The sequence below is a fragment of the Vigna unguiculata genome, chromosome 11 (assembly GCF_037176805.1).
Source record: "Vigna unguiculata cultivar grain cowpea cultivar isolate G323 ecotype 2 chromosome 11, ASM3717680v1, whole genome shotgun sequence".
Taxonomy (NCBI): Eukaryota; Viridiplantae; Streptophyta; class Magnoliopsida; order Fabales; family Fabaceae; genus Vigna; species Vigna unguiculata.
The window spans coordinates 42,263,476-42,286,219 of NC_140802.1; the positions used below are offsets into that span (position 1 = coordinate 42,263,476).

At 30.4% G+C, this 22,744-nt stretch overlaps 2 protein-coding genes across 3 annotated transcripts; one reads left to right on the top strand and one right to left on the bottom strand.

Annotated features, from left to right (window-relative positions):
* Positions 1-7,914: 7,914 nt before the first annotated feature.
* On the top strand, positions 7,915-11,752 carry LOC114170548 (UPSTREAM OF FLC protein (DUF966)). Of its 2 annotated transcripts, none has more exons than XM_085669470.1 (3): positions 7,915-8,467; positions 8,564-9,433; positions 10,514-10,893. In XM_085669470.1, the coding sequence occupies exons 1-3, from the start codon at positions 8,169-8,171 to the stop codon at positions 10,638-10,640; spliced, it is 1,296 nt and encodes a 431-aa protein (XP_085525596.1). In that variant the 5' UTR covers positions 7,915-8,168; the 3' UTR covers positions 10,641-10,893. The 2 variants fall into 2 exon arrangements, with proteins under 2 accessions (XP_085525596.1, XP_027911853.2); XM_028056052.2 differs by lacking the exon at positions 10,514-10,893 and adding an exon at positions 11,299-11,752 and having other exon boundaries at positions 7,931-8,467.
* A 6,315-nt stretch (positions 11,753-18,067) lies between these two features.
* LOC114168376 (ras-related protein RABE1c-like) lies at positions 18,068-22,139 on the bottom strand. The gene is made up of 8 exons (XM_028053161.2): positions 21,854-22,139; positions 20,947-21,019; positions 20,755-20,855; positions 19,413-19,478; positions 19,204-19,301; positions 18,749-18,811; positions 18,574-18,666; positions 18,068-18,494 (listed from the first exon to the last, which is right to left on the bottom strand). The coding sequence occupies exons 1-8, from the start codon at positions 21,924-21,926 to the stop codon at positions 18,417-18,419; spliced, it is 645 nt and encodes a 214-aa protein (XP_027908962.1). The 5' UTR covers positions 21,927-22,139; the 3' UTR covers positions 18,068-18,416.
* Between the last annotated feature and the right edge of the window lie 605 nt (positions 22,140-22,744).

The window sequence follows — 22,744 nt, forward strand, 5'->3', positions numbered from 1 at the left end:
GTTTGTGGAGAAATAGAGTGAGAGAATAGCCAGAAAAAAGATTGGGTAGTGAGGTGGATGCCACCAATTTGTGCGTACACCACTTCCTTATATCCTCTTCTTTCTCTCTCTCAAGGACTTTTGACCCTTTTAATTTCAAGATAATGAAAGGGTCCCACGTGTCCCTTTTCAATTAAATTAACAAATATATATATCTGATATTATTTTTCTTTAGTTAAAGTTTTAAATTAAAATATACTCATTTAGCTGTATTTTATGTAAACAATGTAAAATATTTTTTTCAATAAACATTACATAAATGTCATGTTATAGTCTATATATGTTATATAATTTTTAACAATAATTTCAAGATCAAAATATATATTTAGTCTCTTTTTAAAAAGAATATTTAATAAAAAAAATTATCTTTATAAATTGTGAATTTGTAATCCTATGATAAACTATTGAAAAGAAAAAAGGGAAACTGTATAGTTTTATCAAATAAAAGTACACAAAAGAAGTAGAAGTTAATTCAGATGACCAAGAAAGAACAGTGTGCAAGAAATCTATCATTCACTGCTATCTCAATCCTTTATAATTTTCTTCAACAAATGCTAACTTTTGACTTCCCTTTTGTTTTGTTTTTTTTACAAGTATAAATTAAAGTTATTTTTTTTACATATATAATTAAATAGTTTTCATCGGTTCATTTTATTTCATAATTTGTTATTAAAGTAAAATGATTGTTATTAGAATAATATAATTTTTTTTAGCACTCAGCTAACAAATATTAAACTTATCATAATATGTAATTGAAAAAAAAAATATATATATATATAATAAAAATTATCTGACTAATATCTTGTGTTGTTTTAGACAAATTCTAGGCAAGTGTAAACAAAAAAAGGGGTTATAAATTAAAATATTCAACATCAAATTCAAGTGTTTTTACTTTGAAAATAAAAAGCTATCGTGTAAACTTCAATCCAAAGTCCAACTATTCTAAGCAGTAGTAATTACTTAAAATGACTTAGTAATCAGTGATTTACAAAATTGATTCTTTAATTCATAACAAATCGAAAAATTATTCATGATATTGATATTAAAAAGGTACATCAAAACGTAATATATTTCCAGAGAAAAAAAAAATTGAGAGATTTATATAATATATGATATGATAAGAAGAGCGAAATAAAAAATAAATGCAATAGGCCTAATTGTACCACTTAAGAGGTATTTGTTTGTTTATAAAAGATTTTTCAACTTTCACTTGTGCTTAAGCATTAGTTGAACTATACAAAATTATTCTGATCAGAGTATAATGATAAAGGTAACTTAAATAAGATTCCAAGTTTTAATATCATAAAAATAGCATAAAAGAAATATGTCTCTATTAATGGTCTATTTTTTTTACAAATTTATAATATATATATATATATATATATATATATATATATATATATATATATATATTAATGATTATAAAGTATATAACTCATGACAATCCTATAAATGTAAAAGTTATCTAATCTCTCAAAGTTTATGGCATCTCTAATTGAAACAAACGTAAATATATCAATAACAACACATATTTTTAATAGATTTTTCTAGTTTGTCATGCAAAAACTTATTAAATTTATTGTGACTTTTTCACTAATGTGATATGCATAGATCCAATTTTTCTTTCATAACTTCTTACATTTAAAACTCTATCATCATCAATATCATCAATGCCATATGTTAATTTAACAAGATATCAAAGTATTTTGCATAAGTATTCAAAATACATACAATGAAATCAGTGATTTATAACACACTACACTGTGCCAAGGAAAGGTTGTTCACCAGTTCTATATAATATCTGTTTTATATATTTGACATTCTACGTTAATCAGACATAAAATAAATTTATAGTAAATAAATATAAATATAATTTTCACTTTAATGGTTTAAGATTATTAAGTTAGAATTAAAAGATTCATCTTTTACTACTATATTATATTATTTTAAGTCTTATTTCACTTTTTTTTCTCATCATGATTATTGTTTCGGATATAGGGATCAAGCAGCTATTTTCAACAGTCAAATTGTTCTTAAGTCCTTTTGTACAACTTTCCACCGTTCGATCTCTTGTTCTTTCTCCCGTTCGATTTCTTCTCGCTTTCATCCGTTCAGTTGTCCAAACGATTGGGGGTACATAAGGCCTCTGATACTTAAGTCAGTTCAAGTTCGTTCGGGTAAGTGCAATTAATGTTGTAATTTATAGTTTTTGACATGGGTCTGTGATTAGGTTTTATTAATCATGGTTCAATTGCTTTCTAAACTTGATTATTGACTTGTATTACTTTAATTCACTTCTAACTTACTGATTTAGTTTTGGTGAAGCCGTCCGACCGGAGGGTCGTGCGTCCTCGTAAAGATGGCTCTGTTATGGCAACAAAGTTCAATTGGAATGATCGGCGTGACCGTTCGGTCGCAAGCTCCCTTAAATCACTCCAGAGAGATTGACACATCAACAACTCAAGGAATCATCCGCCTATAGCGGATGGCCTTCGGCCGCTTATCTTTGAACCGCTTGACCAATGGTCTGGCTAGGAATGATGATAGGCCATAAAGTATAATTATGATTAAGTTTGATAGTTTTGTTGTTCGTAAGGTCATATTCGAATAAGGTATCGTTTGCGTGTATGTGTAGAGAGACACAAAAGAGAAATTAATGAATGTTCATGATTAGTTGTTGTTGTCGTGATGAACTTGGTTGCAATGGATGAAGTAACGTGTTTCAATTATTTAACAACACAACGTGCTTATTGAATCAGTAGTAATATTCTATTGATTTTCAAGTTGATGGAATTGATTGGTTGAGTGAAGAAGGAAAATAAACGTCAGCGATGCATTTGAAGATAAAGCTCATGTCAATTTGTTGCTTCTTTGTTGCCAAATGGTGATCTTATAGTGGAAACCACAAACGCATAAAAATAAACATATTCTATTCTTCTTAATTAGTGGATAGCGCACGCAACTTATCATGCACATATATGAGGTACCTACCTAAATTAATCACCCAAAAAACAAATCAAATCTTAATAGTTTAAAGGGGAACCAATTCATATTTTAAAAATATACTGCAATGCATGCCAACTTTTCACAATGCCAAAAATCAAACATCATTAGTAAGTTTATCGATGATGATGTATGTAGTGTCATTAATTGAATGATTTTGCATTCATAGATAATATGATAGAATAATAGATGAAATATTTCTTAACTTAATTATAGAAGATACCGATGTATTTTCTTGAGAATTAAGTATTGGACTAGTGTATATAAATGATTCATATATCACTTAATAATACATAATAAAATACAATATTTCTTTATATATGTTGCATATTTTTTAACTTTGATATTTTCATATAAGAAATTGATAGTATTTTAAATTTAAAATTTTAGAATAAATTTGCAAGTTTTTTTTCTAATTTAACTTTCTCATTTTTATTTGATATGTAACTCATACTTATACTTTGATTTCTAACAATTTAGAAAGAAAAAAATCAAAGAGTAAAACTCTAATCATGTATTTGTTTCCAAAGATGACAAACATAGTCAAAAAAAAATGTGTGGAAACCACATTCTTCAAAGTTGCGATGCAAAAAAAAATAAAAGATATATATAATTATCTCTTCGGATGTGCTTGAAGAAAGCAAGAGGAGTATGTGAAAAACATAAAATATTAACATAATTAAAATAATAAAAATATATATTTTTTATTTAAATTTTAATAATTTATTTCAGTTATTTTTTTAGTTATGAATCATATTTTTTATCATTCATTAACTTTTACAAGTTTTCTTCTTATTTCTCTTCATTTTTCATTATATTTTTTTTTGGATGAATGGGTAATAAGAAGCAATTTTGATGAATGGTTGAACATTGATATTAGTTATTTCTTGGATGAGAAGAATAGAGAAGCAGATTATTGGTAGGTTTTATGGGCCCAATTTGTAGTGATTTATACCTGAGAAGCACTTCCACTCAGCCCACAAACGCAAAAGCAGATTTCATCTTCTTAGATTTTTAAAGCAACAAAAAGTCATTCAAATCATTATTCTTTACAATTCCACCACAATGACACAACAATGCTTCCACTTCCATAGCAAATAACATCCAAATTTTTAATTCTTTCTTTACTTTAAATACTATTTTTCTATATCACAATCTTTACATATATTTTATTTTTACTTTTACTTTTAATTACGTTGCTCTTTACATTTATTACTCTTTTTTTTTCTTTCACTTTTTACAAACAAAAAATTTATACAATCCGAGAGCGTAATAAAATCGTTTCTTATGCTATTCCTATTCATTGGAGCCTAAAAAAAAAAAGTAGTGAATTTTTATTTTAAATGTATAATCTCTTTCCTATTTACTTTACAAATGTGCATCTGATATACAGTATTAGTTAGTGATGCACCTTTAAAAAAAATCAGTCATGACTGAATATATATATATATATATATATATATATATATATATATATATATATATATATATATATATATATATATATATTGTTGTTTAAAAAAAGTTGGATTTATCACTAATAATTGATATTTTGTAGTTAAAGTCTAAAATTTATAATCCACCTTCCCTAAACCATTCTAATTGTATTGGAAAAGAAACAAAACTATTTTCTCTCCAAATTTTACTTAAACAAGATAAAATTAAAATAAGACTTAAATGCTTTTAAATTTTGACGAATATGTCACTTTATTTTCTTAAAAAAATAATATTATTTTTCACTCTTATTATATTTTTTTGTTTGTTTAGTATTGAAGCCACTAACAAAATGAAGATATTCCAAATCAATGTAATTACATTATTCTTGGGTGTGTAACTTAATTTATCACTACAATTATTATTTCATGTAAATAAATTACTTATTTAAAATTTATTTTGAATTTTAATTAGTTTTTCTGCATTTTTAATTTACTGTATAAAATACTAAAGGTGAAAAATGAACCCATCTTTTTTTTTAATGCACACTTTTTCTCTCTTCTAATTGTTTGACTTGTATATTCATAAAACTTTTTTACATCTTCAAGGTATTTTTTTCTCTTATTGTGCTATTCAAATTATTTACTATCAATTATTGTAAATGAAATAGTTTTGATGTCTTACATTTTGAATATTTTTACTCCTTTTAAATATCTTTATTTATTATTTTTTTTCTTATAAAATTATTTGTTTCTCAATTTTAAGTGTTCAATCACATGAGTTCTTCATTTAATATATAATATAAAAACTTATCACTTTTAGTTTACTTGATCTTTAATTTTTATCACATTTTAAGAATTTTTGTTTTGTTATAAAGATGAAAATGAAGTATTATGAGACATACTTGGACGAGAACATGGGCCACTGGGCATAGTACGTTCAGCTTTTTTTCTTCTTTTTTTTATCTTCATACATTTTTTTTCTACAATCCATGTAAAGAAAAATCTCATTTTATCCCATTCAATTATACAATGTTAAAGTAATTCTTTTCTCTAAAAAGGCCTTCAAATGGTGAATCTAGAAGTTGAAAGTTATTTTTTCAGATTATACAATATAAAGGTTAAATAACTTTTATATTTTTATTCTTAATCCTCTCTATCTTCTGGAAGTTATTTTTGACTTTCAGGCTATATAATTCAAAGATATTTTTTTGCTTTTGAATTGCACAATAAATAAATAAAAGATAAAATGAGAAGTATTTTATATAGGATGCAGGATCAACATTCGGAGGTGCAGGAAGAAACTTTCCATATTTTGTTTTAAGCAGCCCAAAGTGTGAGTAAGCTTTGATCCAATTACTTTAGCATTTGTTTCTGAGAAAAATAAAAACATTCAAAAGTCTAATAGAATATTAAATTCTCGACAAAAATATAGAGAAATGCTCTCTCTCTCTTCACATGATTTTTTTTTTGGTAGATCTCATACGACATGAGATATTGTAATATAAAATAACGAATTTCATACAAACTCTTTTTTTAAAATAAAAAACACCCTTTTAAGTATGTTGACTCTCTTTTTAAAAACACCATCGTGTAAAATAAGTTTATTATATTCTATAAAATATTATTCGCCTACATTTTATCTCACCAACCGACGAAGTCCATTTTTTTTTCCCAAAACATTATAATTTATATACCAATAAAATCCTCACATACACACTGCATAATCTTGTCTTTTTCTCTAAACGATTATAAACATTCTTAAATAATAGACCTTATAATTGATATGTTAAACAAGTTACATTGTCTTAAAATAAAATAAAAAAATATAAAAAACAGTTCTTATATTGCAACGAATGGACCAACATATACACCAATACTGTATCGCAAAAATTAGATTGTTGAGTATCTGAGAACCTCGAAAAGTCATTCTCATCATCACCCAATTCTCCTTTTTTCGAAACAATTGTCTCAGCTTCTTTCGATTTCCATCACACTCATTCTCTTCTCTCTACCCAAATCATTCATCATGGCATGTGCAATTCACGTGATCTCCATCCATGTTCTCTCACTACATCCTTCTTGTCCAATTATTATTTAAATGACAAGCCACAATCGTCACCGCAACATCACCATTTTTATAACACGAAAATCCATAGCATATCTGCGATACTATAACTGCGACCACATGCGGTAGCCATTTAGGTTCATTATTCTAAGATAATCAAAAGATGTTATATATAGTTGTGGCAGTGTAAAACCATATGAGAATGGGGCCAATACTGGGTTATGGCTATGGACTTTGAAACCCTCATCCAAGAGCCAATGCATGTGCTCTTCAATCACTATGTTCACACCATTGGACGCTTGTGCCGATATATTGGACCAACCGACCAATTCCCATTTATTCACACACTCTTCTGTTCATCAAATTCACACTCTTGTCTTCCTCCCAAATCAACCACCACCACCACCACCACCGTGGGGTCTTCGCATTTTCTTATACTTAAATCACAACATTGAATTGTCCAATGTTGGAGATTGGAGAGATCGCATTGGGAATCTGGGGACATGGTCAACGATCGCATTGGGAATCTGGGGACATGGTCAACGATCGCATTCATCCCATAAATAAACGCCACCTGGTATGGGACCCACTCTTGCAAACCCTAAATTAATTAATCCCAAAATTTTCTAGGTTTGAGTAAACCCCAATGATGCCGTGGGAGAACCGCGACATCATTACTCCATGGAGTCAAAGTTAGGTGAACATATAGTGTACGTGTCTCGGCGGTCAACCTAAAAACATTTGAATTTTTCAAATGAAAAGTTGTTGAAAATTCGTGGAAAAGAATAAGAAGAAAGAGTAAATGAACGTAGACTTTTGCCTATGGTTTTTTATAAAAGGTTTGGGACCACAAAAAGTTGATCTTTTTATTGACAACAAAACCTGCATGCAAGATATAGTGTGTAATAATAATGATAATAATAGAAGAGTGGCAGTACAAACATCATTCAACTCAAGCATTCAATGCAAAGAGTTGAAGTCGGAATTTTGAATTTTCAGATAAAAGTTGAATCGTCTGAATTTTCGTATCTTTTGGCTTCTATTACCTGCTGTGAAATAGATATTCCGTAAATTTACTTGGGTCAGAGTTTGGTAAAACGACAAAGAGGATGCATATGGAAGGAAGGTGTAAATTATAATTTCTGCAATGATAAAATGTAAAATTTCATTACAATTTATCCTTGAAAAGTGACTCAAAAAATATTTAAACTACTCGATTTCTAAAATTGTAATTAATTTGGAGTTGGTGGCAGTAAAAAGAGGGAAGGAACAAACAAAAAGCCGTTACGACGGCGTTCTGCTTTTTTCTGCGCGTTGAAGCAATAAACTAAAGAGAATTCTACTGTCACGGTCACAGGTCTGGCAGTACTGAATCCCAAACAGCCATTCCTTGTTTGGTAGCTGTTGTCTTTCGCATCCACATTTTGAATTCTCTCTCTCCCTCCCTCTTAAAAACCCACGCAATTTTCCCATCCTCTTCAAAATTAAAATTCTAACGCTGCTTTTGTGTTGTCCTTTTTTTCCCTCCTTCTCTCTGCTGCGCTCTTTCGCTTTCGTTCTCATTGCTCTCTGTTCCTGCACTCTGCAACAACTCGCCTTCCATCGAGGTTTTGCAGCGAAGAGAAATGTCGCTGAGTTCGAGTTCCAGGGGAAGGATAACGACGGAGCTTCAACTTCAGAAGAAATGGACTGACAGAGAAACCAGTCCAGAGAGAACCAAGGTTTGGGCCGAGCCCAAGCCCAAAACTCCCAGAAAAGTCTCCGTCGTCTACTACCTCTCCCGAAACGGCCAACTGGAACACCCTCATTTCATGGAGGTTCCTCTCTCTTCACCTCAAGGACTTTACCTCAAAGACGTCATCAACCGCTTGAACGTCCTCCGAGGGAAAGCCATGCCCGCTATGTACTCTTGGTCCTCCAAACGGTACCGTTTTTTTATAGTTTTCTTTAAACTAATTTAAATTTAGTTTTTATTCTTGTTTTATCTGGTTTAATTAACGGTGGTGTGGTGTTGATTCAGGAGCTACAAAAACGGCTTCGTTTGGCACGATTTGTCGGAGAACGATTTCATCTACCCGACGCAGGGGCAGGACTACATTCTCAAAGGATCGGAGATTGTTGAGCACAGTGTCGCCGGCGTTACGAGTGTTAACAAATCGGAGGAGGAGTCCGGTTCGCCTGTGGTGATCACGAGGCGGCGGAACCAGTCCTGGAGTTCTATCGATTTGAACGAGTACCGTGTTTATAAATCCGAATCGTTCGGTGACTCGGCTGGGAGAATCGGTGCTGACGCGGCCACTCAGACGGAGGAGAAGCGGAGGCGGAGGAGGGCGGCGAGGGAGGAAGAGGCGGAAGAGATTCATGAGAAGAATGATGGAATTGACGCGGGAATGGAAGGGGAGAGGGTTTCGCACGTGACTTGTGATAATAACAATAATCATTCTACGGAGCTAAGCAGGGACGAGATATCGCCTCCACCGTCGGATTCGAGCCCTGAGACGCTGGAGACGCTGATGAAGGCAGATGGACGGCTCGGATTGCGGTCTTCGGAATCGGAGAAGGAGAATCTGACGGTGGAGAGCTGTCCTAGTGGGAGGATGAGAGCGTCGTCCGTTTTGTTGCAGTTGTTATCGTGCGGCGCTGTGTCTTTTAAGGAGTGTGGGGTTAACGCAGTGAAAGATCAAGGGTTCTCGTTGGTTGGGCACTACAAGTCCAGGATGCCCCGTGAAGCAGGGAATCACGTGGGAAAGGAGACAGGGATATCGATGGAAATTCCGGATTTGAGCAGGTTAAGGTTGGAAGATAAAGAATATTTTAGCGGAAGCTTGATCGAGACCAAGAAAGTGGAAACCCCTGCTTTGAAGAGGTCTTCTTCTTACAATGCAGATAGGTATGCTACATTTTCCATTTCAAATAATCAAATCTCTTTTAGTAAACTTGTTGACTGAATTACACAGACAAAGTTTTTTGCTAGTTTTGGTTGATTAATACTTAATAATTTCTATTAGAAGAACACTATTTATTATTTGGGGTTTAGTTTAGGGTACATGTTTTATTTTTTATTTTTCGATTCCTACATTTATTTATATAACCATTGTTTTAAGGTGACTTTTGTAAATTCCATGCCCCTGCGTGTGCCTTGTAATTAGCAACGTTGGAGAATGTGGGCATTGACATTCATACGGTTTCTGCTTCATAGGTTAAATAAAAAGTTGTGGTTAAGCATGTGTAATGTGCTCCTAGGACATAGAAAGCATCTTGAGATTGAAGACATTTAAAAAATTTGTTATTCGAGACAAGTAGGTCAGATTTTGTTGTTCGAGTTGAAAACGTAAAATATTTTATTACACAATTGTGTTGGTCAGATTATTATAATAGAGACCTAACTTTTCTCCCATGTTGCTATTTATTTTATTCTATTTTTCTTTGTTTATTTATTATTACATAATTTTCTGTCTGTATAGATTTCTCTTTTTTTTTTTTTATGTTTTTCAATTTGTGTTCCTTGGGTTCATACGCTCTAACTCTCTGCATAGAATGAGAAAAAGAGAATAGAGAAGAATAGAAAGTTTAAAATTTGAATTGTAAAAAGTGAAAACAAAAACTATTTTCTTTTGTAAAAGTTAACTTTTTTTTAACCTTTTTCGTTTCTCTTAGAAAACACCACATTATGGCTTTCTTTTTCTTTTCCCCCTAATAATAAATATTATTTTTTAATAACCTGAGATCTTGATTAAGAGATTAAGAAGCAATTTCTTGTTGGTTTGTCTTAATTTTTCATTATAATACTATAATTTCCGTTTACAGGGTTATTTTATGTCTGCAGTTTTCTTTAAAATTTTACTTGGTAAGCATTTAGATTATATGGCACGCGTCACGTAATCTTAATACTTAGTAAGCACACAACATTATTAGTTATTTAAGAAATTCTGAATTAAACTACATGTCTTACGATTTCAAATTTTTGTAGATCATATGTATTATTGTCAGAACAAGGTGGGGTTTTAACTTCCTCTGTCACCGGATGTTGTCCATTCTACTTCTTCATCATGTGGCCTGGGCACCCCTTCCTCCTACTTATTTATACCCGAAAATGAAAGCAAACGTAGTCATAGTCATGTCATGCTCAAAACTTTTTAAGATATTGTTCCAAGTGTCATATGATTTAACATTTGTTTGCGAAAAAAGTTCAATTTACACAAACGAGTAGCTAGTTTAATTGGTTCTGTACAGTCACATAAGATGTTGATGCTTGACAGTGGCGTGTCTGTCCTGTTCCATCTCGTACACAGTATGTACAATGAATTAATTGTACACCACTTAAATTTTAGTTAATGATGCAATTACTCATACTCCTTATTTTGTTTTGGTGTCACTCTATTTGTCAGCTTCTGCATGCATGTGGGGTCTAATTTTAAGCACCCAGAGAGCTGATCATTAGTTTTTCATTAATTAACTTGCAAGTTTGTCAACTAACACTATTCTAGTAGTACGAAATCAAAACAGAAGAATTATGCTCTGTTTTGATTAATTGCTGACTACTGCTTATACTATCATTAATCAACCATGTACTGGAAATTAGGTGTGTTATTGAAGAGCATAATAACTTTTTCTATCTTAAAAGCGATTAAAATTTTCTAACGATGTGACAACATGTTGGTAGATGCCATGATTAAAAGCTTCCTTTATGATCATGACAGTGACAAATGGTTTTATGAATAATGTGGTTTTGTCTGTGGCCTTTGTTCCTTGCAGCGGTTCCCGGTTAGAGATGGTGGAGCAGGAAGGAGAAGTGGTGCGGGCAAAGTGCATACCAAGGAAATCTAAGACACTACAAACAAAGAAAGAAGAGGGTAGTTCCATGCATATTGCTAGCGGTGGTGGCCAACACGGGAGCAAAAGATTTGACTCACACCAATAATTGATACTTTGAATGAATATAAAACGTAAGGAAATCTTGTGAATGGAGGTTTGTAGGGTATTAGGTGATAGTGGAGAAGAGAACAAAATTTTAGAGAAGTGAGGTTAATTTGGAAGAATGTATAAATATGGAAGCAGATAGGACGAGTTCTAATGAAGTAGGGAAGAGTATAGTGGTGTAGAGCTTGGCCCGTTTGATGTTTAGGTTTTGGCCTAAAGTGAGTACATGTAAGGAGTAGCCATGGTTTCATTCCTGGCGTTATATGGGGTCTCTGGTTGGCGGTGACAATTGTCTTTTCTTGGTAAATAATTGCCTCTCTTTTCTTATTTTACTTTTTGTGATACTTCATTATTGAAGTTAAAGATCTCACCAGGTCATTTCTTTTTGAAAAATGAAAGCACCTAATGTTTTGTCCATATAATTCGAGTGTCAAATTATTTATACCAATAGCTGTTGAAGACCAGTTATATCAGAGTTTAGTTTCCTCTCCTAAATAACGCATTCACATACATAAATGGCGCTTACCAAATGCCTGGATTTTGTGCTGTCCAATCATATAATATGTCGAATGAAGTTGAAAAATAAACTACCTTCAAAAACATTCACAACCATTTTAAAAATAAAAAAATATTTCTAAAAACATTATAGCAACAAATACACTAAGTATGTAGCAGCCTTTGCTCATAAAATAAAAGTGACATGGCCATTAAATTTGTAGCAGCCTTTTTCACTGTTAATCCTTTGACTTCGAATGCTGCGAAATGTGAGTATATACCATACATACTTCAGCTTTCCCTGTTTCAACTCTAAAAGCACGCGTGTGTCACACTTTTTTTTTTTACTTGTGTATGACACTTTTTGTCTTTTCTTTAATATTTTTTAAAGGATCTCTTTATTAATTACAACACCGATGCATTACCAGCACCCACCCTTGATCAAGTCAAGGCATAAACTGTTTCTATACATGAAAAGGAAAAAGAAAAAAAAAAACTACATAAAATAATAAGAAAAGAAGAGTAAATATTAACACGTATTACAGAGTTTTTCATAGTTACCCCCTAATTACGTTTAGTGCAATTTTGAAACTTATTTAAGTTTAACGAAATGTTAATCCACTTACATCTTCCTAATCCAATTGTTGTTTTGGAAAGAGGAATTCTCTGTTTAGTCTAAATGGATATATAAACACAACATTAGTTTTAGCTATTTTCAAAATCTTGTATCCAAGGTTGTAAACATAATAGTTTTTTATAACCAGAAAAAACCAGATTGCAAAGCTGTCAATTTGCTAAACCAAGTTGTGAGTGAATGAAAAAAACAGAGAAAATATAACAACCAATCCAATATAGGGACTTTCCTTGAATGATAATGAACATGATTGCTCTGTTATCTGCAAAATATGTCAACTTTTTGTTAGTAGTTGGAAATTACAGATCAAATGGTAACAGTTCCTATTTCTTGGACTCGATAAAACCAAAACAACCTAAAAAGTGTTTGGTTTGACAAAAAAATATATACTTTTATTAAAAAAAATTGTAAAAAATACTCCAGAAAATGTTGTCAAATTTTATGCTGATTTATTGAGTCCCACCATAATTTTTCTTGAAAGAAATGAATCAATTTAGCTTCAATAATAACTTTAGTATTTTTTTTTTTCCTTATTTGGCATCAAGACAGAGTTACTTCTCTCAAAACCCACAACTTATTTCACTAATTTTCAACACTTTAGTTCTTAACCAAACCATTTATAAGATGCATGCAGTAATGGATTCAAAAATAGAAGAAAAATACCTTTAGTGCTCTTCAAATAGAAAAACTAATTACTAACTTAAACATCTAAGTTAATTTTCATTTTAATAGTTAATAGATTGTTCAAAAACACAAAATATTTTATTTGTTTTTAACATTTTATATTCTTATATTTAAAACAGATTAAAACTAATCAGAAGAAATAGTTGCTTAAAAAGTTAAATTCACTCCAGTTTTAAACAATCTATGGTCACAAAATAACATTTTATTGAATAATTTCTAAATTTTGACTAAAAAATAAATGTAGATGTTCTCATCAGCTTATTTTATTTAAACGGACTATTTAATAACATAATGATTTAAACAAATTATTTAATTAAAAAAGAATAAAAGTAAATTAAAATAGTATCATTAAAAGGAGACGAAGAAAAATCATAATAAAACTGTCCTTCGTAGAAGAGTACCGAAATTAATACTTTTAAAAATTTTGCATAAAAGAATTTTAAACATTATAAACTATCAAAATAAAAATTTATATGATCAACACAATTAATTGGATAAATCAAATGTGTCAATTACAAATTACTTGTCAAAACTACAAGGTTAACATAATTGCAAATTAATTAACAATCAAAGTTAGTGTGTTTAAGATTTTGTTGCAGTTTATTTCAATAAAATTGTTTTTTTAATCAATAATATTTTGACTTGGGTCAAAAACAGGTCTTGAATGTGAAATCAATTGTTTTATCACAGTTTTTTCTTGTATCTCCATAAGTTTTTTTCCCGGATATTCAAATTAAAAAAAAAATCATTTTTTCCATTTTTTTTATAATGTATAATTCAGAAGTTAAAATGACTTTTAAATTATGAAATTTAGAAGTTAAAAAAGAATTTTTAGATTATAATCCAAAAATTAGTTTTTTAGAGAAAAAAAAACTTTAAAGTGCTCAAGGTAGAAATTATTTTTAATTTTTGAGATTGTATAATCTAAGAATCATTTCTTACTTTGAGGTTGTATAACTCAAGAAAAAAAAAAACAGAAGTCTATTTTATGAGTACAGAAAGAGGTGCAGAAAGAAACTGCCTTGCTTGATTGGTTGATGAAGAATGTATGGGCCTCTCTGCATCCACATGCCAAAAACCCGCTACGATATGGTGACGAATCTAAGCTTATGTTTTCTACACCCCATATTTTCTTTATGTACCTCTCTCATTACTCTCTCTCTTTCCAAACATATTCGTAATGAATTATTAAAATATGCATAAACACCTTTTTTTTTCACTATTTTGAAATGTGTAAACTGATTAATCACCAAATCAAACAATTTGTAAGCGACCTATTCCACCCTTGAGAATCGGAAACAAACACAAACAAAGGTGGTGCTTCAAATTAAAAAGGAAAGGGGCAAGTTTGGTATTTTCAAAATTATGGAGGTGGAGGAAAAATAAAGAGGTGAAAAAAGTAAAACTGAGCAACAAAAATAAAGTGACCCATAGTACCTTGTTCAAAAAAAATGGTGGAAAATTTGGAATCAGCAGAGGGAAGAGACAACATAAAATGGTTTACATAAATTCCTCCACTTTTTTCCCCCATTTTCTCTCAATGCCAACTTTCTTGCATGTACTCATAACTTTCGAATTATAAATTACTTAATCTATTTATATTTCTATTAAGTAAATCAAATAAAGTAAGATTAAATATATGAACAGTATACTTTTTTTCCTTGGAAATGATGCAATAGAAAAACTGTGGAAATATATATATTTTTTATTTCATCTGATTCATAACTTTCCCTGTCTTTGACTAGGAGTTTCAGTTAAAACAAAAACAAAGTGCATGAATACGTGGTCACAATCTACAAAAATTCGTGTCACCTCGTGTTTCGACCAACACTCACGATTAACACACTATTGTCCATTTCCTTCAACACACTATATATACTGTGCAATGCCCTCAAAGTACAAAACATTTTCTCATTTAACAACGTTTTTTTTTTCTTAACCATGATGTTACAAGCCAAAGTTGGTGAGAGTGGTGAGTTTAAGTGCAAGACTTGTAACAAGCAATTTCTTTCGTTTCAAGCCCTTGGAGGCCACCGAGCCAGCCACAAGAAACTAAAACCAATGCTTTCAAACCTTTCGTGTTCGATGGTGGCGCCAAAATTGCACCGATGCTCAATTTGTGGACTTGTGTTTGGTATTGGACAAGCTTTGGGAGGACATATGAGAAAGCATAGGGTTTCCTCAAATGATTCTTTGCCGCCAACTATTCGTGACCAAGATTTGCCAGAATCTAATAAAAAGATTCGTTTGTTGTTGGACTTGAACTTGACACCGCACGAGAATGATCTGAACCTCAATTTAAGGACACCTGTCTTATATTTGTTCTTGTGATCGAAGCATTTTGGATGTAATTTTTTTGGGTTAAATATGTTTTTGTCTCTCAAGTTTAGTGAAATTTGGAATTGATTTCTCTTCGAAATTTTTGACCAATTTAATCATTCATCTTTAAAAATGTATAGATTTGATTTTTTAAACTAAATTTTGTTAAGTTTATATGACATTTCAAGCGCATTTCATGATAATATTGAATTGTTTACATCGTTTCATTCATTTTCTCTTAAATGCTAACTCAAATATTATCATTAAACGCGTTTGAAACTTCAGATAAATTTAACAAAATTTGATTAAGGACTAAATTCACGCATTTTTAAAGATTAATGACTAAATTGTTCAAAAATTTCGATGAGAGACTAATTCTAAATTTTACCAAAACTTGAGAGATAAAAACATATTTAATTCGATTTCTTTTACTAGGGTTTAGCATTTGTTTATGTTTGTTGCTTTACCAAATTCATTTTGTAGTAGCAATAAGCAATTACAAAGTTTAATATAGTGGGACAAAGTTTAATATAGTGGGAGAGAAACCTGAAAATGCATTTATGAGAAATTAAGATTTTTTATGCTTTAGTTTAAAGATAAAACACTTCTATTTTTTTATATTCGAAGATAAAAACATATTTAATCATTCTTTTGTTACCGTAATACGTTTTTTTTTATATGTTATGACTCGAGTGATATTTGCGTCATCAATTTAATCAGGTCTATTAAAATTTTGTCATTTTTAGTTAAAAGACTAAATTATCATTCTTTAAATTTAAATTAAAGACTAAATTAAATGTAAAAAAATAAATTAAAAGATTAAAAAGTAGATTATACCTAAAACCATCATTGATAAGTGGAAGAGAAAGTGTAAATAAATCATTAAAAATTATTAGAAATAGTAAATTGCAATGAAATGTCTTTATTTATAATTTTGCAATGCATTTCAATTACACACTTTCACTTAGAAATGAGTAAGGAACCGTGTGAAACCAATTCCATCTCTGTTGTAATCCAATCTGATTTTCTTTTTTTTTTTGTATCAATCCGTTTATTTAAATTTAATCCTGAATGCGAATAAAACCTGAAATGAGAATAATAAAGTTGGTCAACTTAACTTATAATACAACATATCAATCTAAAATTATATATAGTTAAATTATAAAATAATATAAAGTTTCATTAGTGTTTAATTTATAATTACAAATTTTGAAATAAAATTCTTCGTTATAACACAAAGTGACGTTATACACAATATCATTTAGTATATAAAAGTTGCTGTTAATATATAATTGTTGAGAACAAATATATCTTTTATAGAGAAAATTAACATTAAACTAGCTTGAAATTAGTCTAAAATACAACTCAAATTTATCTTAAAAGACATCAAATTAATTTTCAAAATTTACGAATTTATCCCAGTTAATATCACAAAGAGCATTAAGTTAGAACAGATTAGTTACTAAGACATAAAATTTTTGTATTGGATTTATATCGTTATCCATATCTTACCATCAGAATAATAATAATTATTATTATTATTTTCTCTCGTACTTTTGATGTTGAATGTTTTCTAAGACTTTATAAAATTCCTTTCAATCCTATAATTTCATAAGTGTCTCTCAAAATATTTTAAATTCTTACGACAATTCATTAAAATTCAAAAAATCCTCTTAAAATGCTTTCTCTGTCATAACATTAGCGCGCCCTTCTTTATTTAAGTGATATTTTTGCATATTATGACTTGTGGTATATGTATTAAGTATAAACACTTATTTGAAAGAAATATATTATTTTTATTAAAGGTTTAAACAACGTAGAATAAAACTTCAAGTTATGAGAAACTAAAAGAAGAGTTTATTGGATATTTATAATATGCAAAAATTTGGATAGGGACTGCTTTGAACGTATTTTTACTTATAAAAATCGAGTTAGAAACATTAAAAGTTTGAAATAGATTAGCTGTTAATTTCTAATATATCATACTTAATACATATTCAAAATATGTCAATAAATCTTTTTTATAGGATATATTTTACATATACAGATTCATATATTAATTTGAATAAATAAATGTTTTGAATTATATATTGAATACTTTATTTACAAGTCAAAATGTATAGATTATTGTGTACATTTTCATTAGTTTGAGCGAAGTGGAAATAAAAACTTGAACCTCAAAGAAAGTACTATAAAGTATTAGTGGTACAAATGTACATATATATCACTATTTTTGAAGTGCTGTTAGTTTGGTAAACAATAAACCTTCTGTTGAATATCATTTGTGTATAAAATTTATATTTGAATAAGGGTGTAATATTTTTTTCGTGAAATTTATAAAAAAAAAATCCAAATTAAAAACTGTTAGACATTAAAAACCAAATTAAATTCTTCCAATCGTATTTAACTTCTGCTAAAATATTTGATTATTATTTTCACTGAAAACAACCAGGCTTATATACTTTTCATAAGTAGTTAACACGAGGTTGAATTTATATTTCACTGCAGTGCCTGATGGCAGAGAACAAATTTTGAAAACATGTTCCAGCCCAACACAAGTCATTGCATCTATACATTGGGAAAAAAAAAAATCAATATTGAATGAATCTCATGTCCACCATCACAGAGAATTGGACATGCAATCTCCACAATGCATGGAGTTTTGGATTACTTGTTAAAAGGTTCAGACACTACTTATCACACACAAATTTATGAAGAATGAGAAGGCTTAAGTGCAAGTCAGCATCATGATCATTATACATGTAATTTTTCCTCCATGTTCTTGGAAAGTAATGTTGCCTCCAATTTGTAACATTTGACTTCAACCACAGCAAGCCGATTTTTGTGCAGCTTCGCCAACTCCTCCTGATTCGTCTTGGTTGATTTTGATTGTTGATGGCTGCAATGAAAATATGAACTTGAGAGAGGAAGAGGGAACTATTAAGACATTATAGTACTGAGAAAGGAAGTTCAAATACCTCTGTTTTAGAGTCCGTGTCAACCAACCTTTGTTTTATATCTCTTGCTATTGAGAAGAAAACTTCCTCAACATTTAGATTTGTTTTTGCACTCTGCAATAGTTTTTTTTTTTTTTATGAGCATAATGACAAAGAAGTTTAGGGGTTTCCACATTTTCTGGTACACGGCACTTACAGTTTCAAAGAATTTGATTCCATACTCATCGGCCAGTTCTTGACCCTTGGATGTAGGCACAACCTTAAAAGAAAAGGGAAGGTATATTCTGATCACAAACATTTCAAGTCTGACATGCATGCATGCACATATGGCATCAAATCAAAAACTCAACCCCTTTCTGACATCCACATCGCAGCAAAAATAGTTGAAAATTCACTTGCAGTAACAGGGTTCTTTCTAACATCATGAATGATGAAATTTAAACATAAGTTGTTTTAACTTGCATAACAATGATGGAAGAACATTTGATACCAGTATTGGTTATTTTTCCAAGCCCTTTTTCTCTTGGCTCTACAACCTTCTTGTTCAAATCAAATTGGTGTTCGAAGTATATTTACTTTGCTCATCCAAGTTGTAAAAGATACAAGAAATGAAGAGAATTTCAGCAAACATGACCAACGAGGTTAACTTACCCTTTTGCTTTCATCCATATCAGCTTTGTTCCCCACCAGTATTTTGTTAACATTGTCCGAAGCATGTTGCTCAATATTGCGAATCCAATTCCTGATATCTGAAATAAGTAGAAGCAGAATGAATATTCCAAATGCAAAAGCATTTAAAGCTTGAAGATTTATTGATAGATTTGCAAATTTCAAGTTTAAATAACAATTGAGAACTTTACTGCTAAATGATGCTTCATCTGTAACATCGTAGACTAACAATATGCCCATTGCACCTCGATAGTAAGCTGCAAAAACAATTCAGGAAAAGATACTTAACACAAAAAATACTTAAATGATAAAAACTCCCACTTGTACTTTTTTTATATATAAAAAAGATTAAAAAAATGAAAAATACAAAAAATATAAGGTTGCATGAATGAAACAACAGTAATGGACGGTTTTTCTGAAGTTAAAGTCTTGGTAGTCGACAAATTAATACTAAGGTGAAGTTTACAAGTTGTTTCTAATAAGGGTAGACAAACTTTTCATCTTTAGTCAATACTCTATAATTTTATAAGTGAGGTTAAGTTTCATCCATCCTCACAAAACTTATTTGTAAGGTGAGGATTGCTTCCACTTGCCTTCACTTGTATATTATAAATTGATCTTATCTTTAGTTAAAATCTTCGAAGTGTCCCCCTCACTTCGAGACAAGGACATCTCATTTATGGGTAGTTCAATAGAGTGACATGATCTACTCAGCCAACCTCTATAAGATAGACTCTGATACTATATCAGAAAATGAAGGTAAGGATTGTCCACACTTGTCTCTACTTATATAATGTAAATTAACCTTATCTCTTATCAATTTGGATCTCTAACAAATTTATTTATTTTTAAATGGAAGAAACAAAGCAATAGGTTAACATGAACTTAAAGTTTTAGTCTTTTGTATATTTAAATAAATATCTAAACTTCAAATAAAACATTTGTCCTTCCTTTCACTCCCCTCCAAAACCTAACTCACATATCCTAAATGAATCTCTGTAGTATTCATCTCATGTAAATTGAACAAACTCTCGTTGGCTCTACCCTCTGGTATCTTTAACATTTCAATAATAAACTTGAGTAAAAAACATGCATGGAAGTTATATTACTCAGTTATGCAGTTGAAACAATGGTGATAAAAAGGATATAGCAAGGGACCATTTTAAGGTTCAAAATAATACACATCCCGGGATCCATTTTTTGTCATATCCTAGGGATTTAGAAGTATCATCTCCAAACTAGAACAAATAAGCTGCCTAACATATCATATCTGATACTCAATAAGAATTATGATGTTTTTCACTGGTTACTTCCCTTTCTTTTCCTCACTTTTTTTCTCTATTTTTTCTTCATGCTTATATTTTTTTTTTCTACACTATATATCATATTTTCATTTTTTTCATCCCCTTTAGAACCTACATCAGGAAGTGCCACAAATCATATGTCAACAGCTATGCAACGAATTTCCAAGTGCCACATACAAGGATATACTAAAATCAATATAATAATACCCGTACAAACAATAAATCTTACCAGTAGTAATTGTCCGAAACCTCTCCTGCCCTGCAGTGTCCCAAATTTGGAGCTTGATTCGTTTGCCATCAAGCTCAATGGTTCTTATCTTAAAATCAATCCTACATTAGGAAGGTGGGCCTATTAATATTAGAGAGAATCTTCTGGTAAACAAAATTCTATAATTTTACTACTAAGCCGTAAAAAACATACCCTATAGTTGTGATGAAACTAGTAGTGAAAGAACCATCAGAAAAACGCAGAAGGAGACAACTCTTTCCAACACCTCCAAAAAAAATAAAAAAACATGAGATGTTAGCTTGCATATAGTTTCAAACAAAAGCTACACAATTATTCTCTTGTGATGACTGCAATGCCCACTAAAATACTTCCAATCCTTTGTGAAACATCAACAAATGCCATGATTTTTGGAGCTTAATTTATATGCACGACTATGAAAGAAGCATTATACTATAACCCAATTAGAAATCATGTTAAGGTATTCGATCATTCTAATTACACATAGTCATTCCTGTCATACACGTTAGTTTGTGATTGGATGATAGAAATACTTCGCGGTGTCAAAATACATTGATTACTCTAGCTTTTGTTGGGATAAAGAAAATTAAAGGTATCATGAACACAAGAACACCTTGCAGATGCAATTAGACCGTTGAAGGCTTATTTTGGCGAACCGGTATTTTGACAATTAAACAAATTTAATGGATCAAAGAGAAGCCTAATTCCAAATGATAACCACACAAGTCAACACAAAATTTGCAATCCAACCTCTTTCACCCAAAATTTGTACCTTAATAACACAATAAATTCAAATGCTGGGTTGAACCAGAACATGAAAAGAACAATTTTTGCCACGGTTTAACGCCAATCCCATTTGAAAAAGATGGATATGTATGCATTTGCCACGAACTCCAAACACAAAGATTGAATATATAGAAAAGAAAAAAAAAACAGAAAAACGGTGGAATGACAAAAAGGAACCCCCAGTGAAAGAAACATCATTATGATTATAAAGAAATCACATTTTACCCTTATGTTTTTTATAACATTTGTTTTGCCCACAAAATAATTAAAGAGAAGAAGAAGGAGAAGAGTTTACCGCTGTCACCAATCAAGAGAAGCTTTATGAGATAATCATAATCGGCACGAGCCCTTGCAGCTGGAGCAGCCATCAACTCTCAAGTTGTAATTTTGTTTTGAATGAAAGGAAGAATAGGTTTGAAGAGTTGGGAAAATGGTGTTGAGTGTCTGAAAATGGTGAGATCGATAATGGGAGAGAGAAAGAGAGAGAGGGATCTCGTCCAAAACTCAGAAGCGAAGAAAGATGGAAATTTTAGAGAGAAAACACCGGTGCTTAATTTTTTTTCTCCTTTTCATTTTATTTTATTAAAATAAAAATGAAAATAAGAAGAGAAGAGTGAGAGAATACAGGGTGTTTCCTAGCTTTCTCTATTATAATTTTGTCTATAGTTGATGTTGGAGTGAAACTTTTTTCGATTTTTTTAATGTCTTATTCTGTTGTATTTTATTTTCTAGATTTAAACTCGCGCGTACGAATTAAAAAATATTTAAAAAATAATAATAATATTTTTAAGTTTATAATTAAATTTTGAATATAATTAATGTTAAATTATTCTTGAGTTTAGAAAGTTAATATATATATATATATATATATGTGGGAAAATATGTTTTCATTATAGGAATTTGACCTAAATTTGAAAATGGTCCCTGGTTAAAATTTTATTATTGTTTGGTCTTTGCACATTCAAAATGAATATGTAGTGACCAAACAACGACAAAATTTTTACCAGATATCATTTTCAAATTAAGTTTAAACTTCAGAGACTAAAAACATTGACAAATTCATCTAACATCTAATGTGAGACTCGTCTAATTAGTATATGGATATACTCATCTAATGTGTATTACTATATTCATCTAATGTGTATGGACAAACTTGTCTAGTATATATTAATATACTCATTTAATT

Coding starts and splice junctions, on each gene's coding strand:
- LOC114170548 (XM_028056052.2), top strand. CDS start 8,169: ATGTCGCTGAGTTCGAGTTCCAGGGGAAGGATAACGACGGAGCTTCAA. Junction 8,468..8,563: donor TACTCTTGGTCCTCCAAACG/GTACCGTTTTTT, acceptor GTGTTGATTCAG/GAGCTACAAAAACGGCTTCG. Junction 9,434..11,298: donor TCTTCTTACAATGCAGATAG/GTATGCTACATT, acceptor TGTTCCTTGCAG/CGGTTCCCGGTTAGAGATGG.
- LOC114168376 (XM_028053161.2), bottom strand. CDS start 21,926: ATGGCTGCTCCAGCTGCAAGGGCTCGTGCCGATTATGATTATCTCATA. Junction 18,812..19,203: donor ATATGGATGAAAGCAAAAGG/GTAAGTTAACCT, acceptor TTTTCTTTTAAG/GTTGTGCCTACATCCAAGGG. Junction 18,495..18,573: donor ACACGGACTCTAAAACAGAG/GTATTTGAACTT, acceptor TTTTCATTGCAG/CCATCAACAATCAAAATCAA.